The 24,563-nt window shown below is 40.6% G+C and overlaps 1 protein-coding gene across 1 annotated transcript in view; it reads right to left on the bottom strand.

Annotated features, from left to right (window-relative positions):
* The window catches only part of agap3 (ArfGAP with GTPase domain, ankyrin repeat and PH domain 3), a 118,422-nt gene extending 93,859 nt beyond the window's left edge, over positions 1 to 24,563 (bottom strand). Inside the window, exon 1 of the mRNA XM_005912600.3 lies at positions 23,659 to 24,563. Coding sequence (XP_005912662.1) covers positions 23,659 to 24,028 — 370 coding nt within the window. The 5' untranslated portion in view covers positions 24,029 to 24,563. The remainder of the gene's footprint in view (positions 1 to 23,658) is intronic.

Raw genomic sequence — 24,563 nt, 5'->3', positions numbered from 1 at the left:
AAACCCAGTCCTAACCAATGCACGACCGTAGGAACTGCGGGTCAGATAGGAGCAAACAATGCTAAGCTACCATGCGCACAATTGTGACTGAACACCTTCAAGTTCAAATCCTGCGTAGACGCAGTGATACTATAGTGCTGTGGATCTTTATTTGTCTCAGACAGTCGACCCCGGACAGTGAAGTGTGCCTTTAGGGATGGCTAAAGAGTGGTCTCGCACTCATGTTTAAAAGAAATTGTAACAAAAGACCTCAATACACAATGACATTTAGAAAAAAAATCCCCCGATATAAAAACTATTTAAGCTTTTTTTTTAGTGTTTAGGGTCTTTGCTGCCAGCAATCAAAACTTCAGCATTTCCAAAATCAGTACAAACAGTACAAACCGCTTACATCAAAATCCTAGCAGTCTAAGTGAAACGGGAATCATGTTGGACTTGATCTGTATTATCATTTGAAGATCCCTCATGATTGTGACCCATATTACTGCAGGGGGAGGGAATCTATCAGAGGCAGTTCATCAGCGAGGATGAGCTCCTCTCGTGGCTCATAGTCAAGGCCGCTCATTTGTGAACACACACAAACATTGGCGCTGTACCCCTGCCTCAAACGACCTATTATAACTTCCTGTCCTCGTCTCGTCTCTCGGCAGACCACTGAGCTGTCAGGATATGAAAGGTGAAAGCAAAGCAGTGACCACCAAGTTATTAAAGCTAGTTTGACTGGTAGCGATGAAGGAGAGGAGGTGCAGAAAGAGGAGATAATCAGACATTTTGGCAGTGGCAGTCCACTGAGTGAACTAAAATTATTCCTCCATGCAGCCTCAATTCCATCTGGCTTACTAACCATGCTGACAGAGACAAAATGTTCCTTATTGTGGCCTGCTGTAAGCATAAAACCTGGGTAACCATGGAGAGGGGTTTACTTCACTCTGCATCTCTGCTCACATCACCAATTAGCCAACTTGCACCGATTCAAAAGACAAGAGGGTCAGAATTGATGATATCTGGTGGGCACCCCATTTTTCAAAGCAAATAAAGCATTATTTATAGAACGTACAGCAAACACCAGAAACATCTGAACACATCCTCAGTGCATCTTTGCACTCATTATTTTTGCTAAAACTCTCATTATTTGGCAAAAGACAGCTTTCTACAGTTCGGTGATCTCCAGGGGAGTAGAGCTCAAACGATAGGCACCTCTACCACAAATTTAACCTTGCAACTGTTTTGAACAAGACAGTCGCTAAAAAGGAGGGTTTGGGAAAAGCATAAAACAGGCTTTGATTACAGATAGCTACAGTGATCTTGTGTGCAGCTTGATTTCAATACACCTTAAACTCATGCTTCTTTGCAGAGAATGACTAATCCACAATCAAGGGTTTTGCTCTTATGAGCATGTTTTGGGTGCCAGATGAGCTAGATGTTGTCTTGTTGAGATGCCGGGCAGCCTACGTCAGCACAATAGGCTGCTGTCCAATTCCACAGAGCAAGGACACAGGACAGACAAGCGTGAACAGCAAAAAGGCCCTTTCCCTCTAGGATTTTCTTCTCAAGCCTGGCAGCGCTCCGAGCCCGTGAGTCTAATTCTGCCACCAGGCCAGTCCCTGGCATCCTCTCCAGATGGTGGTGAACAGGGGGGTGAACAGGGAGATTAGGAAGAGAGTGATGACTGGTTCCTGACTACACATCCGGCGGCTGAGTCCCATTCTCCTCCTTCTTCTATCACATGCCAGCCATGGCCATGGATACCGGATGCTCCCCGGTCTCTGTACTTCAGCGAGGTGTTAAACTGTTTATTATGAACATAACGTGATTCTGTGGGAGTGCTGGAAGGTCAAAGCAGTACAAGCTCTTTAGAGAGGCCACATATTTTTTTACATAAAAGTTTAACTACAATCATCATCTGATCAAACCTGATCTTTGACCTATGGACATTAAAGATCATCACTATTACTTTATCATTAAAAACTAATTTTCTAATATGAATTTTCCAAGTTGTGCCTGAAAGCATGTGTTGCGACATCTTTGACCTCCCATGTTAGATGTTCATGCTCCAGTCCAAGTAAACATTTGTGCCAAATCTGAAGAAATTCCCTTCCAACGTTCCTGAGATATCATGTTCACAATAATGGGATGGATGACAGGTGGAATCACTTAAAAATATAATGCCTACACTCACCACTCACTTACAGTATATGAACAAAAGTACTGGGCCACATCCACCTTACACCTACAGGAGTCACTCAGTCATGAAAATCCAAGCCACGAAGCTCCCGGCCCACAGTTACTGTGCTGATGTTAATGCCAGAGGAAGTTTGGAGCTCAGCAGTTATTGAGTCAGCAGAATGTTGACTATACCATTAGGTGACCTCGCTCTGTAACTTTACATGGTCTGCCAGTTTGCTCAAATTTTGCCAAAATACCATATTCAGTTGTTGGAATAGCTAGGAGGGAAGAAATTCCATGCACTTACTTGTAGCAGTGGTGGCATCTTATTACACTATGACACTCAAATTCAGTGAACTCTTTAGTATGGCAGACTGCACAGCTACACCTGTGGGAATAGCACTGAGGCCATTTGAATACAAAGATTAAGAGGTGTGGTCCAAAAATTTTTATCCACAAAGAGCATAAAACTTGTGTTTCTGCAAAAAAGAAGATACCTAGTAGTAACCAGTTTGTTTTTTTATGATTCTTTAGGATTGTATTTTAAATCGGTCTTTTATGCACCTCTGTATTTTTATTCAATAGAGTCCATCAGAGTAGTTTTGTATGATTCACAGTTCAAAATAACCTTTACTTATTCCAAACTAGGCCTTGCGCTGTGTGCCTGACATGACCACATTAGAAATAATGTTAGTGTTGGTGAATTCATCACAAACCAGGTGTAGAAATAAACTGTTGGAATCTGAGTATTTACAGCAATCTGAAGCCTGAGCTTTGTTCTCATGTGGATTTCTTACACATACGCTGACCTCATTCATTTTAAATGAATGACCATGTTTATTATATATGAGCATACACCTCTAAAACAGTATTTATCGGACAGAAAAAAAGAGGAAGACGGTCATTTTAAAACAGAAGTGAAATCTAAAACTTAATTAAACTTACGGCTTTAATAGAGATAAATCTGTTCAAAAAGAGTGTGTGAGACAAGGTAGAATAAAAAACAGAGCAAAAAAACCCAGAAGACCCCAAGAGAGAACGAACATATGAGAGCAAATTTGGTACTGCAACTGAATTACCTGAATGAAAACATTAAATTCAACTATGGGTGAAAAAATTTGCATCAGCTTCTGTTTTTTCAGAGTTTTGGAAGACGTTCAAGAGATGCTCGTGCCAAAATCCTGCAACTTGGTGCTGAAACAGTAAGCAAAAAACAATCTCAGACTTCCTTCTTTGTTCAGGAAAGTTGATGAGACAGGAAAAGTGGCAATTCAGGCAAAAAAAGTGTGCCTATAATTTACAGGCTTAAAGGACACTGCAGTGAAGAAGTGTGAAAGAGGTGGGGACATGACAAAGGATAAGAAAATTTTCACATGAATTGCTGTCATTAACCACACAAATACTGAAAGACTCTCAGAAAAAGAACAATGAAGTTATTTATTTATTTGTTATCTGTTATCTCCTCCAGATTGGATAAAGAGAGCGAGCAGAGGGGAAACGAAGCAGAAGAGATGAAGAGCACTCAGAGCAACTCAGACACAAAGTTGCTGCGTTGCTGTGACTGCGCTGTTTGATTTATGACTCTCCTCTTTAAGTGTGATGCTGCAGATCTTGCGTAACCCCCTTCAACTGGAGAAGCTGTGAACTACACCACAGGGTGTCATTGAATGATTCCTGTGCTGCCTGTACCCAGTGTCCAGTGCCTTGATTTGTACAGAAACACAACAGGAAATGCAAAAAATAAATAAAAATAAGGGGCCTAAGCCGCATGGATCACATAAAACCTGCCATCATCACCAGGTGCTGTTGTCCGGCCGCAGGTCTTCAAACCAATTACAACACAAACAGTATCCAATGTTACAAAAAGCACCAAAAAAAGCACCTAAAGGCATACTTAAAGTAATTTTCTCCCTTGATCTGGCTCAGTTGTAGTCTGATGTGTATTTAAGTAAATGAGGTAATTTTCACAAATAGTGTCTGAGGAGCTAAAACAGAATTATAAATGACATGTGATTATAGGCAGTGAGGTGTGGACATAAACAGGTTTCTTTCAATTTGGGATCAAAAGAGCAAAATGACGCTTAGTCATCCAGCAAGCCTGAAATAAATAATGAGGAATCAGATCTGTAACCATGCTCGTGATGACCCATTACGCTAATATTGATTTTTTTAAAAAATCATTATTTCTGAGGTGAGTGCTGCGTGTTGTGGGTTCGGACAAAAAGATGAGGCTAAGCCAATCAGTGGGCTTTGATCAATTCCACTTAGATTTGTCCTGAAAAAAAGTTTCTACTGAGTGAAGCCTTGCGTATCAGAGTCGCCCACTGGACCACTTTTTTTCCCTTGCCTTTTTATTTATTTAGTCTAGTTCTCCTAAAATTTGCCACTGCAGCCAACACGCTTAAAAGCATGCAAGGTATACTTTGAAGGTGAACTGTCTCTCTTTATCCATGTCCTTGTTCCCTTTTCATTGAACAAGTTGGATAATGGAACAAGTGGATGCTTTGAAGCGTGGGACTGTATTGCTTATTTTCATTCAATGCGACAAAATCACAGGCAAAGCATTAACAGGGTTTAGGCAGCATTGGCTATTGAAGAACAACTCATACACGTCAATATGCATTTACATTAGCACAAGAAGGACAATAGGAAGAGGAAATATGCCCTAAACGAGCATTTTTTATTCTACAACATGGACAACAGAAGCAGATCATGCGTGGGGAAAATCATGAGTGTAGCTATAAGAATAATGGAAATGGAATGACATTTATATCACACTTTTTCTAGTCTTACTGACCACTCAAAGTGCTTTGGACTAGCCGTACATTTATAAAGTGCTTTATTCAATGCACTTTAAGCACTTTATATACCTCACATCCTCAGAGCATTTAAAATCACCAGTTAACCAAACAAACATATCTTTAGACTGTGGAAGAAGCCAGAAGAACCCGGAGGAAAGGCACACAGGAATGGGAAGAGCATCCAAACTCCACACATAAAGGAAATATACAGTTGTGTGCAAAAGTCTTAAGTCACCTATAACTGCTTTGTTGATTCCCAAAGAGGTACTGGCTGAAAATATGGCAATTTCAACATGGTGTTCAATGTTTCCTTAAAAAGAGGAAACTGCACAACTGGAGGACAAAAGAAGAAGTGGCAGGCTTAAAACCTATCTGAAGCAGATGAGAAGAATCTGATATCCTTAAGAAATACGGGGGGGGGGGAATCCAGCAAAGATCTGACATAGGACCTCAGAGATCCTGGCCTTTTAACTTATCCATCTATTGTCCACTGAAGCCTCATCAAAAATGTTCAAGAAGCCATTCTTAGAGACAGGAAACGAAGAGGAAAGGCTGAGTAACGCCAAGATACACAAGAATTGGACTGAAACTCAGTGGCAACAGGTCATTTTTCAGCAAGTCAGTGATCTCAAACACACTGCCAATGCACTAAAAGCATAACTAGATAGAAAAACACACCATGGAACACCTTACCAGGCCTTACCAGAGCCCTGACCTCAACATTATTGAAAATAGTGTGGGATCATTTTTAAAAGAGAACAGAACAAAAGGCAGCCAACATCCAAAGAAGGGCTTCGAATGTCCTTCAGGATGTCTGGAGGACTAGTCCTGAAAACTACATAAAGAAAAAACAAGAGACAGTTCCCACTGTGTTGAAGAATAAAGGTCATATCTAATGTTGACTTTTAAGCTCATTAGAATGAATTCCCTTATATCCTGTATTTCCTGTATGTATATCCATATGGTTCAATAAATCACTCCACCTATTTTTAATTTTCCAAGCAAAATATAAAGAAATGAGGAGGAGCTCAAGACCTTTGCACAGCACTGTATTAAAGACGTCACAAATTCTGACAGAAAATTATTTTATTTTCCATGAACACTGAACCATCAACTATCAGCTACAAGTACAGAAGGCTTTGCTGCCAAGTACCATTTACACACAGAGCTAAATCACTGAAAAACAAAGTTTACACTGGAACTGGTGATAGGTTTTCTGTTTTGTCATTCATAAATGCAAATGCTGAATAACCTAATATTAGAAACACCAGTTACTGAACGAGGTGAGTGATCAAATCTGCTCTGACAGTTTAATTTGTTTTAGTTAGTTGTTTTTTTTAAGGGAAATTACTCTGCAGGTCTCATAGATAAATACACATTTGATATTGTTACATATCAAAGCCCTACAAGTTAGGCTATTAGATTTTTATTGCACAGAAACCTTTAGATGTTGTTTATGTAGCCACCTAGTGCCAAAACCATGCGGTCCATGTCGATATGTTTACAGCAAGTAGAGAAGTAAACAGAAACTCCTAATCAATCTGCAACTGACAGCTGGAGCGTTCAGAAACCAAACCACAGACTCCAACTTCAGACACAATTTAAAATTGGGAATCAATGGAAGAGTAGGGAGTTGACTCCACTTATTTGCAAGTTTATGTTTAAAAATTTATGGAGAATTGGGGTGATCACAATAACTACAGATGATGAATTTTATGGTAGTTATAGATTAATTTGACTTGTAGCACAATAATATTTTTTTAACAACTGTTTTGTTTTTTTTCCCTTTTTCCCACCAGATTTTCAATAGAAATCATCACAACACTGTTACCATTTTTTTTTCAGCCACAGTAGCCGCAACATGAACCTCTGATATCAGGGCAGCCACTGTAAGAACATTTAAAAAATATTCTCTTAAGCTCTTGAACTACTTCATAAACAGAATTCCTCCAATAAATCAAAGGCTATTGCTGCATGTTACACCACACACACCAAAGTTGTCCTTCAGGTCAGGACTGACTTACTACTGAACTCACAGGACACCAATTTCAGCTGCATCTTCACAGCAGCAGACACCAAAGCTGTATTCCCAACCAAGCCCTGTTATTGAGCTAATACTGAATGGCTTCACGTGCGTTATCATGCAGGTGACTGAAAAAGAAAAGCTGTAGCACACTGTACTTAAGTCCCACTATATTATGTCCCACAGCTCTGTGGTGTTACACAGTGATGTGGATTGGGGTGTTTTTTTCTTTCTTTTTACCTAAAACATAACAGCATCACTGTTAGAAACACGTTTTCTGCTGTCATTCCTGCCACTCCTGCCATGCCGGAGCTCTAACCACAATCACTCAAAGTACAGCGTCCAAACCGTATGGAAATTGTTCATGCAGCAAGATGAATGTCTTCCACTGCAGCAAGGCTAAAATGTACACAATAATTACATGGCTGGCTTAGCAGGACAAGTGGTGAAGGCGGATTGCACAAATTGCTATGTGCGACGAGTGGCAGGGAAGTAGGCCAGCTGAAAGGATGGCATCCCCATCTGGGATCGTCTCTGGAGGTTATCACTGTGAGAATCCCCCGTGCTCTAAAAGAATCTGAGATTCCCAAAACCCCTTTGTTCCTAAGACCTCTAAATAAATCACCACCACTGTCCTGCTTATGATCTAGCCTGGCCTATGTTCCTTACCTTTCATGGAGCATATGCTGGAAATAAAAACACTGGATTCAAATCTATTCAGCACAGAAACCCAAGGCTAAACCCCCTCTTCCCCTTTTTTACTCCTTCATCAGATTAGAACAAACAATCCACCTACGTAATATATTAGAAGGCTTATGGGTGGATAAACTAGCTCCAACTTTAGAAAAGGCTCTTATATAAAGTCAGAAAGTAAACCCTTTTAAGCATTTAAGCGCATGGAAAGCAAATGTTTTTATACTTCTCTGGCTCTTATTTAGACCTGTGACTGGCAGGGTACCCATTGACAATCACTATGACCAGTTGTCAGATGGCCACTAAGCACAGTTAATGATACAAAGGTACACCCAACAGCTGGTTCCATGACTACAGAGGGGAAGTCGGGGCTTTGTCTTCTTTGAGAGCCACAGATGGTGTCAGAAAGCCCAGTCTATGAATCTACGAATTCACCCAGGGGTTTTCAAAATTAACCTTCTAAAAAATGATGGTGTCTAACAATATAGCCATTCCCGTCGTGTGTTGATATTAGTCAGTATTTGTGGGGCTTACCTGCAGAGTTAAATGTGTCCGAGTCCATGGAAATGGGCCAAACGCATCAGGGGCATGAGGGAGAAGAAGCAAAGAAAATCAGTGAAAAGTCCAATAGATGTGAAGTTAAAAATAAATCACTCCAAACTTCAGTGGGTTACTCAATAAGGCAACATCTTCCATTATGAATCAATCATATCTATTGACTCTATGTACACTCTAATGAGACACCACATGACCCGTGAGCCTTCTTACTTATCTGCCCTATAAATACTGACTTCAAAACACAAATCATAAAGTATGAAATTTGTGGAAGGCTGAGAGTTACCTCATAAGACCTACCACCCATGCTATCAAATGCATGCATCGATTTGATAGCATGTATCTTGTGTAATGATCTAAAGTTTGCCAGTGTTCACATTAAACTCTCAACCTGCCACCCGATGAGTTCTCTTTCATTAAAGGAAATAATCTTCACTGATAGTTTAGTTTGCTGACAGTTTGCTGATACTTCCTTGCAAAACTTACGCAAGCTGTCTAATGGAGCTCAGCAACAGCATAGAATAATGTATCTGAAAATAATGAGTGAATAATTCATGAAAATCGTCGCAAACAGACACAGTTCATCAGGGTATGCTTCATCCAGTGAGACGCTCTATCTGGATGGCATTTTCATTATGTCTTTGAAGCAAGCATAGGTTAAAGTGGGATTTTTTTAATAGCAGTGTAAAATACTGTTTGCAAGCTTAATCTTTGACAGATATTTATCAGATGGCAAGATAACAGCCCAGCTCAGTGACATCTCATCAAAACATCTGTTGGCATCAGAGATATTTACATTATCTTTGCTTGTGCTCTTCAATCTCCAGTCCTTAAATCAACTAGTTAATTCTGCATGTAAGCCATCTACTTATCTACCACCCATGGTTCACCTGATCTGATGAAACTGCACAAAAAGAACTGCCCTGCATTATTTGACATAATTTCTTCTTCAACAGGAGCCATCTGAAGACTTGAGGGTAAGCCTAAAAATCAGTATGCAGGCCCCTGGTGAGCCATGAATGCACAGTGAAGTTCGACACTAGCATACGGATGCCCGTCCCTGTGCCTGGTTCTGCCAGGAGGTTTCTTCCTGTCAAAAAGGAGCTCTCCTTCCCACTGTCACCAAGTGCTTGCTCATAGAGAGTCATCATAGCGACTTGGGGCAATTGTTGTTGTGATTTTAGGATGTATAAATAAAACTGAAATGAACTGAATCAAAAATAAAAAGGAAGAAGTACTTTTATTATGCCTCAAGTGTTGATTAGAGCTGTGACTGAAGAAGGCCACGTTGGATTTTCAGATTTCAAATTAGTCTGGGAATGGCTTATCTAAACAATTTCCACAGAAGCTCACATGTAAAAAGGACAGAAGGATTGTGGCAAAAAATATTTGTGTCTAAACTCAGTTACCAATAACAGTAAAGATAACAATAAAACTCAAAAGGAAATATAAATTGAACTGTATCTGTCAAAGGTATTACAGGGAATGAGTTTGGGCTTTTGGTGGGTAGGGGTGGGGAGTGGGGGGCACTCTATTTATCACAGAAAACCCTAACAAAGAAAATTATTGCAAACAGAAGTCAAACGCGAAATTGAAACTATAGCTTGATTAAAATGCCCAGACCAACTCCCTACTGCATGAATATACAGACACAGTGGGAAGACAATAAAATACTAAACATTTTATAATATTCTAAACACGGACTATTTCAATTTTACAGCATTTAAGCAATAAAACGGTCCTCATAAACAAAGGATCCAACAAGAATGTTAGAGTAGGTGTTATTTTCTCCAGATGGACACAAGAGGAAAGATATTCCAGTAAAGCTCCATAGCAACAACCAAACACAAACTGTTCCCATCTTGAGAAAAAATAATAATAATTATATATATATATATATACACACATATACATACATATGCCCCTCCTGGTTCCAGTGTATGTCCAATAACTCACAGTCATCTAAACCACTCCATGTTTGGATTTGCATAGCTTCCCTCGTCCTTGAGTCAGTGCAGACTGAGGCGTTGCATTGCTCAGCACGGATCATATGCAGCAAGAACAATTTTCAATGAGTCATCAGCACGCCAGTTAATTCACACAGTGCATCATATAATAGCCTGCTCGGTTCCTCCTGCAGTCAAGTAGCTGTGTTGTGAGACACAGTGACCAACAAAATACATGAAGTGGAAAAATTCAAGCAACGACCCATGAAAGGAAAGTAATAAACAGAAAGTGGAGGTGTCTGTAAATCACTTTATACATAATTTAGAGCACAAAATGGTTTGCAAGGATCTTATATCCTAACGCTGTTTCAAAACCATAACGAGAAGGGGATTTATTGATTATCAAGATGTTAAGAGATTATTTTGTGTTATTTGGCTCATCAACTATCATGCAGATCAACTGGACCAAAAACTGCCTGCAACCAGTGTGAATCTGGCTGTCTGGAATATGTGGTCGTCCAGTGACAGCCAGGTTGCATTTCTAAGCATTTCCCTGCTCATTACCCAGTGCTCCATCCGCCTGTGACCTTAAACAGAAGTAAATGGATATAGAAGACGAATGATTGAATGCATGTTTAGGGTTGACTGAAAGGTTAAAATATCTCTCATGTGTGATTGCACAAAGAGTACGGCTGCAAATAAACCAGTGTGGATGTTTTAGAGAACAAATACTGTGCTGAATTATATCGTCTATCCAAATATACCAGACCAGCAGCACAGGCTCAGACAACCACAGGTCAACCTACCCTCAGGGCACTCTATCTGATGAGATCTGATTCTTTCTTTGTCAGAAATGAGGATGTCTAGTCATGGACTGGCTGCAAACAAAAGAGGTCTGAGGCAGCAGCAGCAGGGGCAATTATCTGCACTGAGGCTATAGAAGTATTGAGAGCGTGGAGTAAAAAAAGGAAATGGTTATAATCTTGAAAAAATGGTGCAGACTGATTCTTACAGACAAGCTCTCTGAAAGGGCTTCCTAGACGGCAGTCTAACCCCTACAACAACAACTCCTGACCTTCTGCTAGAATATGACACTACTCTAGCACCTTGTCACTACTCCTCAGCAAAACTCCAAACACATCCATCTCCTCAGGCTATTGAATTCAACAGACACCCCTCCAGGTTCAGTGGCAAAGGCTCGCGTGCGGGGAAATTCACACATCCAACAAAAAAGAAAAGAAAAGAAAACACCAGAGGGACACCACAAACACACACTCTCATGCAGACCTACTCCAGCCACCTACTTGTGTTGCGTAACGCATGCCACTGCCTACCCATGCACCAGCCGATCTGCACTACACTCAGCCACCGACGTAGATGCATCATCAGAGCTCGTACACTGCTAAAGCAATATAGATGACTTCTTTGTCTCTCTTTAGAAGACTCATTTTACAAACTAATACAGGCCCGCACTGCTGCTGATGCTTAATGACCTGTACCCGTCCTGTCGGTGTAAGCTGAGATTTCAGTCAGATGGACTCTTCCCAAACGTGACATCTGACAATCTGCAAGGGTGAGTCTGGCCAAAGGATTTATCTTCAAAGTGGATCACTAATCATGCCCAGGCTCTCACTCACCAGCCCACTAAAGGTAGGGTCCTATTTACTAAAAGCCCTATTGGCATGAAGAGACCACAGAAAGATTTGTTTTATTGTGTTAACAGACAAAATGGAGCTTTGAATTAGTCTAGGCTGCGATTAGCTGCCAGTTTTTTTAAGACCAAATCTAGATTTCATGCCAGATTCTGACACAACAATAGAAACCTTTTTTTTAACCGCAGAAGGTCTCTTGAAGCCAAATATGTGAAAAGCCACAGTTTAGTAGAGTGAAGGCCTTCAGAGACACAAACATTAGTAACACATATCCACTGGCCTAAACATATTTTGTGCAAGTGCTTGCAATTGGGCAAATAACACAGAGCCTGCAAATCAGCGGTGCTAAGAAAGAGGTGTGCAAAGGAAATAAAAGCCTTGTAAATGTCTTACAGAATTGACACAAATTGCTCACTATGCTTTAATACGGCAGCAGGGTGCATCTCTAGACACCAGTTGGTCCAATTTCACAACAGAATGGGCCCAAGAGCACAGCAGGGCGTGAGATATACTGCATGACAACACGAGTGTCATAATTCTTCCTTTTTACCAGTGCAGTATTTTATTTGGGGCCAGCAGTTCGTTCCAGAACGCGATCACAAAATCGAGGGAGAGCTCATCTTCAGAAGGAAAAAAAGAAGGAGAAAAAAACGAGTGCCAGGCTGCTGAACAGTGCACTTTTCACGCCAGACTCCTCAATGAGGAAAATCTCATCATCCAAACCGAAGCTATTGAGAAGCTGCACTGACACAGCCCTGAGCGAGACTCTGAATGGCTTATTTCAAATGGGCACTGCAGAGTGTCTCTTCGCAGAGAGGACGATACAGTCACTCCGTCTGCAGCACTGTCTCGTATCAGAAACGCTGCATTTTTAAGAACGGACCAAATGGTGCTCGGCAAACACTGTAGCATTATGGTAATTCTGGTCTTCTTTCTCCAAATCTCCATAGAAACATTGGTCCTAACTGGCAGCTTATTAAGAATATGACACTTATGAATGATTTCTTCATATTTTACTCGCTCTTCCCATCTGCTGTTTGGCATCGGCCTCTCGTGTCCTGGCATCTTGCGGCCTTCCATAATTCGATTGAACCCTGAGATAAATATGCCAGCTTTCTGCCAGTAACTCTACTTTTTTCACATAGGGAAAATCTCCTACCACTTATTTTCATGATTTATGTATATGGATGGAGAATACTGCAGCCAAGAAATCATTAGGTTCCAAGCACACAAAGAGATATTAACTCTTTACCCTCTGGACACGCCTGTAAACCGAAGGCTTAGCGTGTAATTATGACCTTAAATCCACACACGTAGAACGCATTAAGGTTACTACTTTTGTTCACCACAAGTCATTATTTACTTCTGAAATGGAAAAACTTTCAGACTCCAGTTTTCCAGAGAGTTCTACAGGAAGTAGATTTTTGCCGCTTGGATGTCATCTCTTATGCCAAATGGTGCTGACTCGGGAGTAGACTGCGATTGTGTTCCTAAAGCGGCTGCAGCACATGTAGCGCACATACTGTACCACATGACATGAGCACAGGTCATGGCCGGAGGGACCCAGCAGTGGAACAGCAGGAAGCGGGGATATAAACAGTAAATAGGGGCTGGGGGGGTCACATTACACTTCCTCCCCAGTTATTCCCACAGACTAAAACATCCTTTCACAACAAACAGCTCTGCAAAATTTTGTTATGATTCACAAAACAAGTGACCAAAATATCCGAGCTGATCCAGACTTAAGCTGAGTAACAGATGCTTCAGAACAGATGAATACTTTATCAAAACCAACTGTCCACTGGAGCATTTTTCTATTTATTTATTTAATTTTTTTTTTTGCAATTGTGGGAAAACACAAAGCCAAAGTCATATTTGAAACAATCAGCAGCAGAACAAACTAGAAAACAAACACCTGGCACGTTGCCTGCCTGGGCTGTTTGAAGACAGGGAAGACGAGGCCAGAGGACATGTTGGAACACCCTCAAAACACTGACATCTACAAAAGGAATGTAGGACCTGGGTGATAACCCTTAGCTGGCGCATGTTAAACAAGCTGTACTGACAGGAGGACTCTCATCAGAAAAACTAGCGCTGATAAGGTTTTCCCAACTACTATAAGTTCAATAAGAAATACAGTGAGGAAAAGTGATATATAAAGATATTCCATTTACAGCAAATGTCACAGTGCCACACACACATCCTTCCTTAACCACTACAAATGTGCCTCGTGATCCTATTTTAATGGTTGCTAAGGCAAGAGTTAAGTATTGTCATAGAGAGCGGATTTTAAAAGTAAAAAATGGTTTCTTTGTCCGTTTTAAAGGGATATTTATGAGGAGGATTTGCAGGCTTTCAGGCAGAATGAGTAGCAATAGCAGTAGATAACAACACAGCCCTTCCCCTCCTTGCTCAGCGGGATCCATTCACACCACAGTAACTTTCATGAATAACCCAACCTGCCTCATGTGGAAACAAACAAACTGTCCTTGAAGACTGACTTAGACAGAAAAACTGTGACACGTCCCTGAGCTATTAAGGGAATTACATTGAATTTCCACTGCCCTGCTGCCTTTAAATAGTCTGCACATTGTCAATTACGTGACTCTCCAAGAGGAGTAACTAACTTATAATTCCAGAGCTGTCTTTGTAGCTCTGTGCATGCAATCATACACTGCACATTCACAACATCACATACTGTGTGGAGCCACACTTCCGTTATCCAGCATTGTCCTCAGTAAAGAAACTGGGCTCCCCAGAGGCCAGAAAAGTCCCTGTATCACATTTCCCTTCAAAGGAGAAAAGGCGACTGGGTCTAATTTCCTAAAATATCACGATAACTAAAACAAGACTCTGCTTAACATATCTCCGCTGGCTAAACTGATGCTGCAGCCCAGGTTGACTCAATTTGATTTGATGCCACGATTCTCTATTCATCCCCAATTAAATGGGATCTGAATCCTGCCACAGTTGAATTTCCAGAGACAAACTGGTCTTTTATTCTAAGGACACTTCATTCTTCTCCATGATCCTCTCTCCATCCCAACCTGGATGAGGACAGAATCTTCCCACAGTTAGTCACGGGACTGTTGGCAAGCTGAGGGGACTTGGAGGCATATGCGTCTTTCCATCTGTTGCTCACTCACTGCTTTCCAAACCCCTTCCTCTGTCAGCAGCCATCTGCTTCCAGCCCTACCCCACTGGCAGGAAACATGAGCACTTCCACCATAGGATATGGCTGCTGCACAAATTCAAAAAAAAGAAAGAAAGAAAGAAAAAAAAAAGCAATAGCCTATGGCTAATTTCATTGGCCAACATCTCAAGCTTGAAAAATAATGTTAAATGGCAAAATTATAGCCATCCAGAAGCAATTTAAGGGTAGTTGTAGGGGTCCAGCTTATTTTTATTATCTATTTATTGGCTCTTAATCTCTGAATCAAAAGTTTAATCCATGAAAAATCAGAAAAATGAAATATGAGGTGAAATATCCCTTTACAATATCCTAAAGAAAAAGCTGACATGATGATGATGCTTGTTTTCCCTTATCAATACTACAAACTCAAAGCAGCATATTCTCAAGATTTCAGTGTAGGAAAATGGAAAGTGCCTTTTTGTGTTATTTCCTCAAAACGACTTTATCGATTAATCAATCGTGAAAATAGTTATTTGACTGTGAAATAACAAAACCGCTTCAAATCTCTGGGGATAAAATGACTACAAACTTTGGTGAATGCGAGGGTATTGCTCTTTGTTGTAGTCTGTCATCTGAAATTTAACTGAAAAAGTCACATCTTCACAATTACACAATATCCCTGAAGCAATAAAAAAAAAAAAACAACCATACTGATCACCATATATCCTAAGAAAATTGGTAATTTTCTCCACTATGTTACATCTAAATCTAATAAAGCTCGCTGCTGAACAACTGCAGATTCGTGCTTGGCTGGGAAAAGCGCATCTCTTATTCCGTACCAAAAACCTAGTTATTCAAAATGAACTCAGCTAAGAGATTCAATGGCTTTTCCCTTCAATAAAACATTAAATCAGAACCGACAATGTCACGGTTCGACAGAGGGGGAAAAAACAGAGGGGGAAAAACATCTCTTATAAACTCTCTATTTACAAGAGATTGTGTTGAGTAGATTCCAAATTTTTTATTTAAAAGATTTTTTTTTAAACTGACCAGCTTAGTCTTTTTTTTTTTTTTTAAAAAAGGCGTCCATCAACAGGAGAGAGAGAACCTTTGTTCAATGGCACAATGGAGGACATTCTGCTGTAGAGGATAGCGTCACATTCAATAAGCTATGGTGTGGCAGCACAGAGGGGAGAGCAGGGCTGATACAGAAATGGCACTCTGACCCCACAGACCCACCGAGCCCTCTGACCAAGCCTCTGTTTACAGCTTACCAGTTGAGCTCATCTCTGCTGACCTGCGGTCAGGAGTCGAGTGCAGCATTATTGTGAATTTTAATGGGGCTGTCATGAGCGTTTTGAGGCTGCACATGACAGAAATCGTAAAGGCCAATCCCACACAGAGAGCCGTTTGAGTCTGAGGCATGTGCAAACCCTGTTATCTGGTGAGCATCTGTCGGGGAGGGGGGAGTCTGTTACTACTACACTCTGAAGAATAAACCTGTGACGTATATTTGACGAGAAGTGTTGCGCGAGGATTAAATATGCTTGAAACCTGATACTTGCCGTGCACAGGGGTGGTTCGGTTCAATTTCTGCAGATCTGACAATGTCTTCAAGTGAATGGGAAATCAAAAGAAGAATACTTTATTAATCCCCACTTGGGCGACTGACATGGGAGCTTCATGCACAATTGAAGCGTTCAGATCCTCATTACATCACACCAACAGACTTGAGTGAAAGCTTGACAGTGGTGTTGTAGGACGCTGAGACACGAGTTACAGCAAAAGAGTCCTTTCTATCTACAGTCGCTGGCTTGCTCTTTCATCCAGCACAGATGTTTCTGATGTCTCTCTCTCTTGATTTGAGAAAGATTCCCTGCAGTATCAACATACATCAGATGTAAAGTGCAGTTTGGACATTTAAGCCAGTATGACCCCAAAAGTAAGAGTGTGATGCTTGGTTTAGCTTACCATTCCTTGCCCCACTTAAAGAGGTGAACTGGGGCTGCTTACCAAGCTTAAACATGTAAGGAGAACACAGCAGCATCCATGAAGCAATATCAAAGAATTAAAGAATCAATAAATTTCCATTTTCTCCTTTATTTTCATGAATCTTACTATGATAAACAAACTGTGTTCGTCAGCTAAATTCTACAATAGGAGTTTAGCAATCAAACATAGCACACAAGTATATCTTAGGCCCCAGAAAGGGGGGGGGTTCTCATCTATATCAGATATGTTGCATAGCAACCACCTGGCTAAATGCACCTGAACACCTCAGAACTCTTTAATAGCGCAACAGTAACATCTAATTTGTATCTACAAAACTTTAATTATGTGTGATTATATTATCACATCATCATTTTCCATAGCAACCACCTAAAAATGGACTAACATCACAGACCTAACAATACTGTAGCATAGGCATGTGCTAGTAGAATAAATAGACAAGATAAAATGTGTTGTAAGCTTTGGAGAGGCTGGCTGGTTGCTTCTACAATAAGGTGGGCTAATCGCCCCCAGGCTTCAGCTCTATACTTGACAAGACAGGCATGAGAATAGCTATCAATCTTTTGATCTTACTTTCACTAAGAAGGCAAGAGATTCCTATTTTTTCCTACAAGAAATAATAATAAGGCTCCTCAAATACTTAAGCGTCAGCAGCAATTGGATTAATCTGCTATCCCACCTGCAAAAGCAGTAAAAGCTTCATTGTGCTGCTCTGACATATTTTAATGACTATGCTTAGTGGTTTGGTTTTTTCTTTTTCTTTTTAATCTATAGGCTAATTGCAAATCTGTGATATATTTATTTGAACAAGTGTGAAATTCTGATAATTTATATAAGACCCGAGTTTTGCTGTGCAGTTTATTTGTACAGATATTTGTGGATCTCTTGGCTGGATCATAAAAGTTTTATCTAATTCATTTTAACACCACATCCTAGAGACAAAGTTTTCTTTTTCTAATAGCAGCTGATCAATTTGTGTTTCGAGAGAGGGAAGTGGAAAACGGGGCCACGGCTGAGTTTATTCCACGCTTCACAGATGTATTTATGCGAGGGTTTTATTTAGGCACAAGATCTACAACTAGTAAATACTTACTGAGCTACTCTATAAACAACAGCATTCCACTTTAACAGAAATTTACACTGACGTAGAGCGTAAGAGTCCCAGCTGGCGTTATTGACTGACATTTTCCAACTCTATGAAAGTTTCTTATTCATATTCACAGATATGGTTTTGAAATATAATGAGCACATTGTGGAGATTTCACTTGCCAAATGTAGCAGCAGCATTTGCCTGACACAGATGGCCCACTGCCCAGTTCACCCAGTTGAATAACACAAACCCCGCAACCACACACACACCTTACACTTTAAACCTCTGCTGAGCCGCATTTTCATGTTTATTTAATGACCCTGTGACATATCATGATTCTCGAATTAAATGACAAAAACAGTGTCATCCATAACTCACTACAGGATGGCATCTTGCAGTCAATGGAAACAGTGTTAGTTATGATTTTACTGTTTTACATATCAGTGATCAGGAGGCAAGATTTATTATTTTCATTCTCTGCTTGTGATTAGCGGATGAGCTCTATGCTCGTGCTCTTCTTGGCGATTGACTACAAGAGAGAAGCAGTGTGTACTGGGGAGATGCTTAGGTGCCACACAATGCCAACAGAGAGCTCTGAGGCTTCAGTCTGTGTGCTTTTTGTATCTCTCTGTGTCATCCCTATTGCTATTTGAGCACACAATAACCCATTGTGCAAGCTTATTAGTCCTTTTCTTGAAATCCCAAGCACCCCTCTTGAGTAGCAATAGATTTAGGTGGCTGCCCTTGCTCTGACATTGGACTCCCAGTTGGAAATATGCTATATGAGCTTTTCCAGTTTTATGAAATCCACTTATAATTCGAGATATAGAATAATGTAAGGACATTCTAGCACTTGACCCAAGGAAATCCCCCAGTAATACACACGGGACATTGCCCCTAAATCATAACGTGCTACTCAGAAAGTGCAACGCCACCGTAAGGTTAAAAAAGCAGGAAGGAGTCAGACCACTCTGCTCCGTCTTTCACTGATCTGTGCAATTCTTGTCAGTCTAGAGGTGATATTTAAATTTTACAAACCTCCATAATTTTTACCCTGCAACTGTCCTTAGAAAACAAAGCCCTTATACAAGATAGATTCGATTAAAATGTAAATTAGCATCAATCAGCATTTCCTTTACGAGTAACACTAAAGATAATATTTCTAGGGCAGAGCTTTAACTGAATTTCCCTCTACACTCGCACGAATACCTAAAATCATCACATGACAGATATCATCTCTGCAGCTACATCTCCATATATCAGTTATCAGAATTATATTCTTCTTATAAGTCCAAAAACATGATTTATTCCCTTAACAAACCTAAACCTAATGTTCCTCAAGGTCCTGGTTCACTGTTGAGTCGGTAGAAACTACATTTACAAACATAAGTTTGTCCTATGTTGTCTTGACTTGCTACGTCAAACAAATAATTTTAGCTCAAATTCAGTTTCATGCCAGATGCCTGATTTGATATTCACAGGCATGTTAGCTGAATTATCACTGGTGCATTAAGAAGAATAAAAGCAACATTTAACAGAAATACAGGATGCAATTATGGCTACAAGTTAACAGTACATATTTTGTATGACTCCGTGTTTTGTTTAGCCTGCAATCAGCTGACCAATGCAGTGGTGCAATCATCGGTCTGCAAACAGCTGTTGTACCTTTATGTTATTTCGCAGTGAGGCTTTGAGGCGATCACTGGCAGGAGGACAGCCTATGATGATCATCATTGTGATTATAGATGAAAAGATCCATATACTCCTCTGTATAAAAGATACTCAATAAAATGTTAATAATTAGGCTGTGATGTGATAAGTCACCTTTTCACTGTAGAGTAGGCTTATACGTATGTAACAGCAATGAATCGATTACTGCAGACAGTGTGCAAATCTTCACTTCGCTGTAAATATGAGCTTGGCAGTCAGTGTGCTTGCCTTTGAAAAAAATACTCCACGTTTCATGTCATAACAGTTAAAAGCTGGGTAATTTATCCTCAACTGAAAACAGTTTAACCGACACAAATGCTAAAAACATTTTAGGGATTACGCACAGTAATCACTCACCAAATTGATAAAGATTGGGTTTTCCACACTAGGAGCCTCACCGTCATCATTTTAGCATTAATCAATGAAGGCCAACAGTAACTGCGGTTTGGGTTGCAGACAATTTATCCACAGGGGGCCCAGAAATCCCAGGTTCTCCATTTGTTACGGCTCTTTTGTGTCATTTCACACTACAAATTTGTTAGTAAATTTGCACCTCTAAAATACATCTAGACTCTGTATTAGTGTATTATATATAATCGCTACTGATGATGTTTTCCTACAAAAGCTGGAATTCATCAAGTTACCACAAACCTATTGATAAACAGAGAGCCTTGAGCCAGATACTATTTCAATATAGGAACCCCTCTGTGGTTCCCTGTGAAAAATGTAAGGAAGCTGCGTATGTGTATCAGTACAAATGTTTTCCCCCAGGCTCTCCAAACTGGATTCCCGGCCATGTTTATTCCTGTGTCTCGGATTAACAGCGTAGCGTCTTCAAGATTTTCCAACTACTAGTGCTCACAGCCATTTTGCTTGCATGTATTCCCTGGTAAATTGTCCTAGCTCATCATATATTTCCTACTAATTCTAATTCAGATCAACTTCAGTTGCGATGTTCAAACACGGCTCTTTAAAATAACAAAAAAAGGTAGAAGAGGAAAAAAACAAATTGAATGGTAATCATAGCAACTGTAATGTGAAATGGCTTCCAGAAAGCAAGCAGCACCCTAAATATCAATCACCGCAAAAGTATCACCATGCATGGCGAGACATCATCACATAAAGGCCTTATTAATCAACAAAACAACAGGGAGACCTTAGTATCGATGGGAATTCATTTTGTAAGGGGTGTAATTTCTATTCACTCTTTTTTCAGCTAAATGCACGAGCCACTGGTTCCTTAGCAACAGACTCTGCAATGATGCAAGATTGAAGAGGAACAGATCTGCAGTTTCACAGTGCAGGTGAAGAGAAGTCAACCAATGTCTCCTGTTGCAGGTTTTCAAAGCTCCTTAAAGTTGTGGTTATTAGGGCGACCGGATCTTATTTAAGAGAATGACAAAGCACCATCAGACCACTGCAGTGTCTCATCAGAGGGATGCCAAAAACGCCTTTTTGCTTCTAGTGCATGCTGAGAGACATCAGTTCACTACAGTTCTGTATGAACAAAAGACAGTTAATCCTAAAAATGCTAACAATGTGCTACGTTAATTGATAACTAATAAGCTGAAGGGAAACATTCAGTTAATATCTGTGCATATTCTGTTGTTAGGTGTCAGATATTCACAAATGTCTAAACATATTATCCCAGTTTATCATTTGGAATATGACAATTTCCCTTCTACAGCATCAGCACTAGGCTTCTAGTCAAACATGCAGTGCATCATAATGATAAAGCTTTAGAAAGCATGCTTCAATACAACTGAAACATGCACTATACATTAATGCAGCCCATATGGCATGTTTTGAGAACAACAGAAAGGTAGAACCAATGTGCATAAACTGGTCGGCCGCATTTAGTTAAATGCAAACATCCTCTCTTAAATTTACATCACATTTGAAAGCCTTGTTATTTTCCAGAGGATGGTTTAATTGCATCATAGGAAAAGCAGACTTTCTTTAGCTGAAGGAAACACGCCAACTTGAGAGAGAACAAATCCACAACAAAAGTTGTGCTCTGCACCACAAAATTGTCCCTTGAATGCTTTCCATATTTATGACAGCCAACAGGGAAACAGCACTGAAACTGCCTGGCTTGTTTTGCTTTGGGTCAAGTGTTCACTTGCCTTTTTAGGAAAAAGAAACAAAACATTTGTATGATAACTGACATCTGAATAGCCTTTTTTGACTTGTAAAAAAGGTACATCTGAGAGGTAACTCGTTAAAGGCTCCAGTGTTGTCCCATCAAACAGAATAAAGGCATGTCTACATTGAAAAAAAAAATGAGAAAATTATGTAACCATCCCAAAGCAACAGGAAAATTAAGAATATCATCCTTTCCTCAAAAGGCTGAAATGAGGCAAGACAGGCCAACCAATTAATTTTCCATTTTCACATGGAGATGATTTTCCATTTTCACACTGAACCTGCTCTAAAAACCAGACACGCCGTATAATGTTCCGATCCTGCTTTCATTTTTATGGCAGTGACCAGTGCCGTGTAGTGAAAATCCAGGTCAAAACCCCCAAAAAGTTTGTGCAAACACATTAATCCATCCATAGATTGGCCTGTGCTTCTAATTAAACTACACATATATCATAGCTTAATGGTGAGTTCACAAAACTTAATGGGAACTGTAGTTGTGTCATGCTGTGTCATAACCACGGCTATATTTGTGTTTTAATGAAAAACTCCAGTCAAATATGAACAATAACAATGTTGTAGGATTAGCTTCCATTTGCAGTTGTTCTCTCTTCATGATTTCTGCCTTAAACTAATTTCACAAATTCTTCATACTCTTTTTCCTATTCTAGAAACAGAATTTTAAAAGCACTATTGGGTTTTTATTTTTATATTATGTATTTGTTGATTCATTGTTAATTCAGCCTGTATTTTGATGCTTTATTTTTAATCATAAGGAATGAGTCCAAATCCAAAAGAAATGTGCACTTTCAGAGACTTGATCTTCCAGGCCTCTGAGTTTTGATTCACAGCGATTTGATAAACGGTCGTGTGAGAAGGTGGAGAAGCGCTTAAGAATCTGCTATCATCATTTCAGATGTTTATATCTGACAGTGCATCTTCTTCAGTCGATTTTGTCATGATGTGGTTGATTCCCACATACAAGGCAGCTATGTTTTACAGCCTCTGTCATCCTTGCTTTGGCAGGTCACAGGATTTGGAATTGACTTCCAGTGCGACAAGGAATATGCCCAGGAGAGGCTTTATAACCAACCCAATCATGTCTATCACCATCTGTAGTGGTGCATCATAATGTGTTCTCTCCTTTTTTACCCTGACTGCATGTGAGTGTTGAATTTTGCCTCTGCATTGTTGAGGACAATTACTACTTTCACAGGACACGTGATCTCACATTTGGAAGCCTCTTTTTCACGTGAACTCAATATTAAAAGAAAGAAAAAAAAATCTCAGCCCATTACTGGAGGTCAGCATCAGATGGAAAACAAGGTACCCTTTGGCAAATGCCATTAAGCAGCAGAACTAATTTTGGGGGGCTAATTACATTTGCACAGGCTGTCTCTTGTGAGAGCAATTGAAGAGTTTATTGTTAACACTGCAGTGCATGGGTGCAGTTCAAACCGCAAACAGGACTATGAGATCAGCTACGCCCCCAGCCTCAAAGTGTGATTGTTGACACTAGGCTATGCACCCAGGGCAATGTTACCAATGCGCATAAAAGAAAGGAAATGAGGACCCCCCACACCTTCCCCACCCCCCACTTCAAAAAAAAGAATGGGGGAAAAAAGGAAAACACACGCATACACTACACCCCCTTTCCCTGAATCTCAATGAATGAAAAGCACTAGTCGAAATAGGAAGAAAAAAAACAAAAACAACAGTCATTCCTCCTTTACTCACCTTCAATGGAAATTACGTGTTCTCTGATCTGGTTCTGCAGTGCCAGGTCATCGATGCGCTCGATCAGGTCGTAGATTGCGTAAATGTTCGGGTGGACAGACTCGAACCGATGGATCTCTGCCCGGATGGCCGCTGAGTTGGACAAAACAAACTGCGAGCCGGCCGGGCCGGGCTGTGCAGCCTGGCCCGAAACAGTCCCCGAACCGAACTGACCAGCCCCTGAGCTTGCAGACGATCCGGATCCGAACTGGGACGGGATAGACTGGGGCACTGGGACGGGAACAGGCGCCGGGACCGTGCCTGGAGTGGGCATGGCTGGCTGAGACTGCTGCGAGATACCGGACACGGGGACGTTCGCCTGAAAATTCATCTTCTTCTTCTCTCTCGCTCTCTCTCGCTCACTCTCTCTCTCTTTAGAGCTACTAACTCTTTTACAGCGGCAACACAAATAATAAGCAGACTATAATTTGGGATAAAAGCGATGCGAACAAAAGAAGTCCGCGCGATTTGATGGTCTGGAAAACGATCGGCGCAGAAGCATCAATAGTTGGTCGCCTATTGCAACAAAACGCGGCTCATATTATTAAAACTTGACTGTGATTCATTTTCCGTTATTGGCCAGATCTGTCCAGGGCCCCTTTTCTGTTGCTAACAAACCCGCAATGCCTACCACTTGGACACTCCTATGGGCAATAGCGCTGTTTTGGTCAAAGCCGATTTTCCTTAGTTGCTATGTTTGAGGCAGACAATGGGCTAGGCTTCAGCGCGGCGCCCTGGTCCACTGCCTTGAACGCGTTGTTTCTGCGCCGAAATGAAATAGTGTTTAGTCCTCTTTGGTCCAAGTGGTCCCTGCCCAGAGCCCTCCTCCGCATGCTGAAACGTCACCCATCACGTAATTGTACTTG

This window comes from Haplochromis burtoni, unplaced genomic scaffold (assembly GCF_018398535.1).
Source record: "Haplochromis burtoni strain Fernald_Lab_line unplaced genomic scaffold, NCSU_Asbu1 Contig_3, whole genome shotgun sequence".
In the NCBI taxonomy this organism is placed as follows: domain Eukaryota; kingdom Metazoa; phylum Chordata; class Actinopteri; order Cichliformes; family Cichlidae; genus Haplochromis; species Haplochromis burtoni.
The sequence above is the reverse complement of the archived record's forward strand: the minus strand, read 5'-3'. Positions and strand labels throughout refer to the sequence as shown.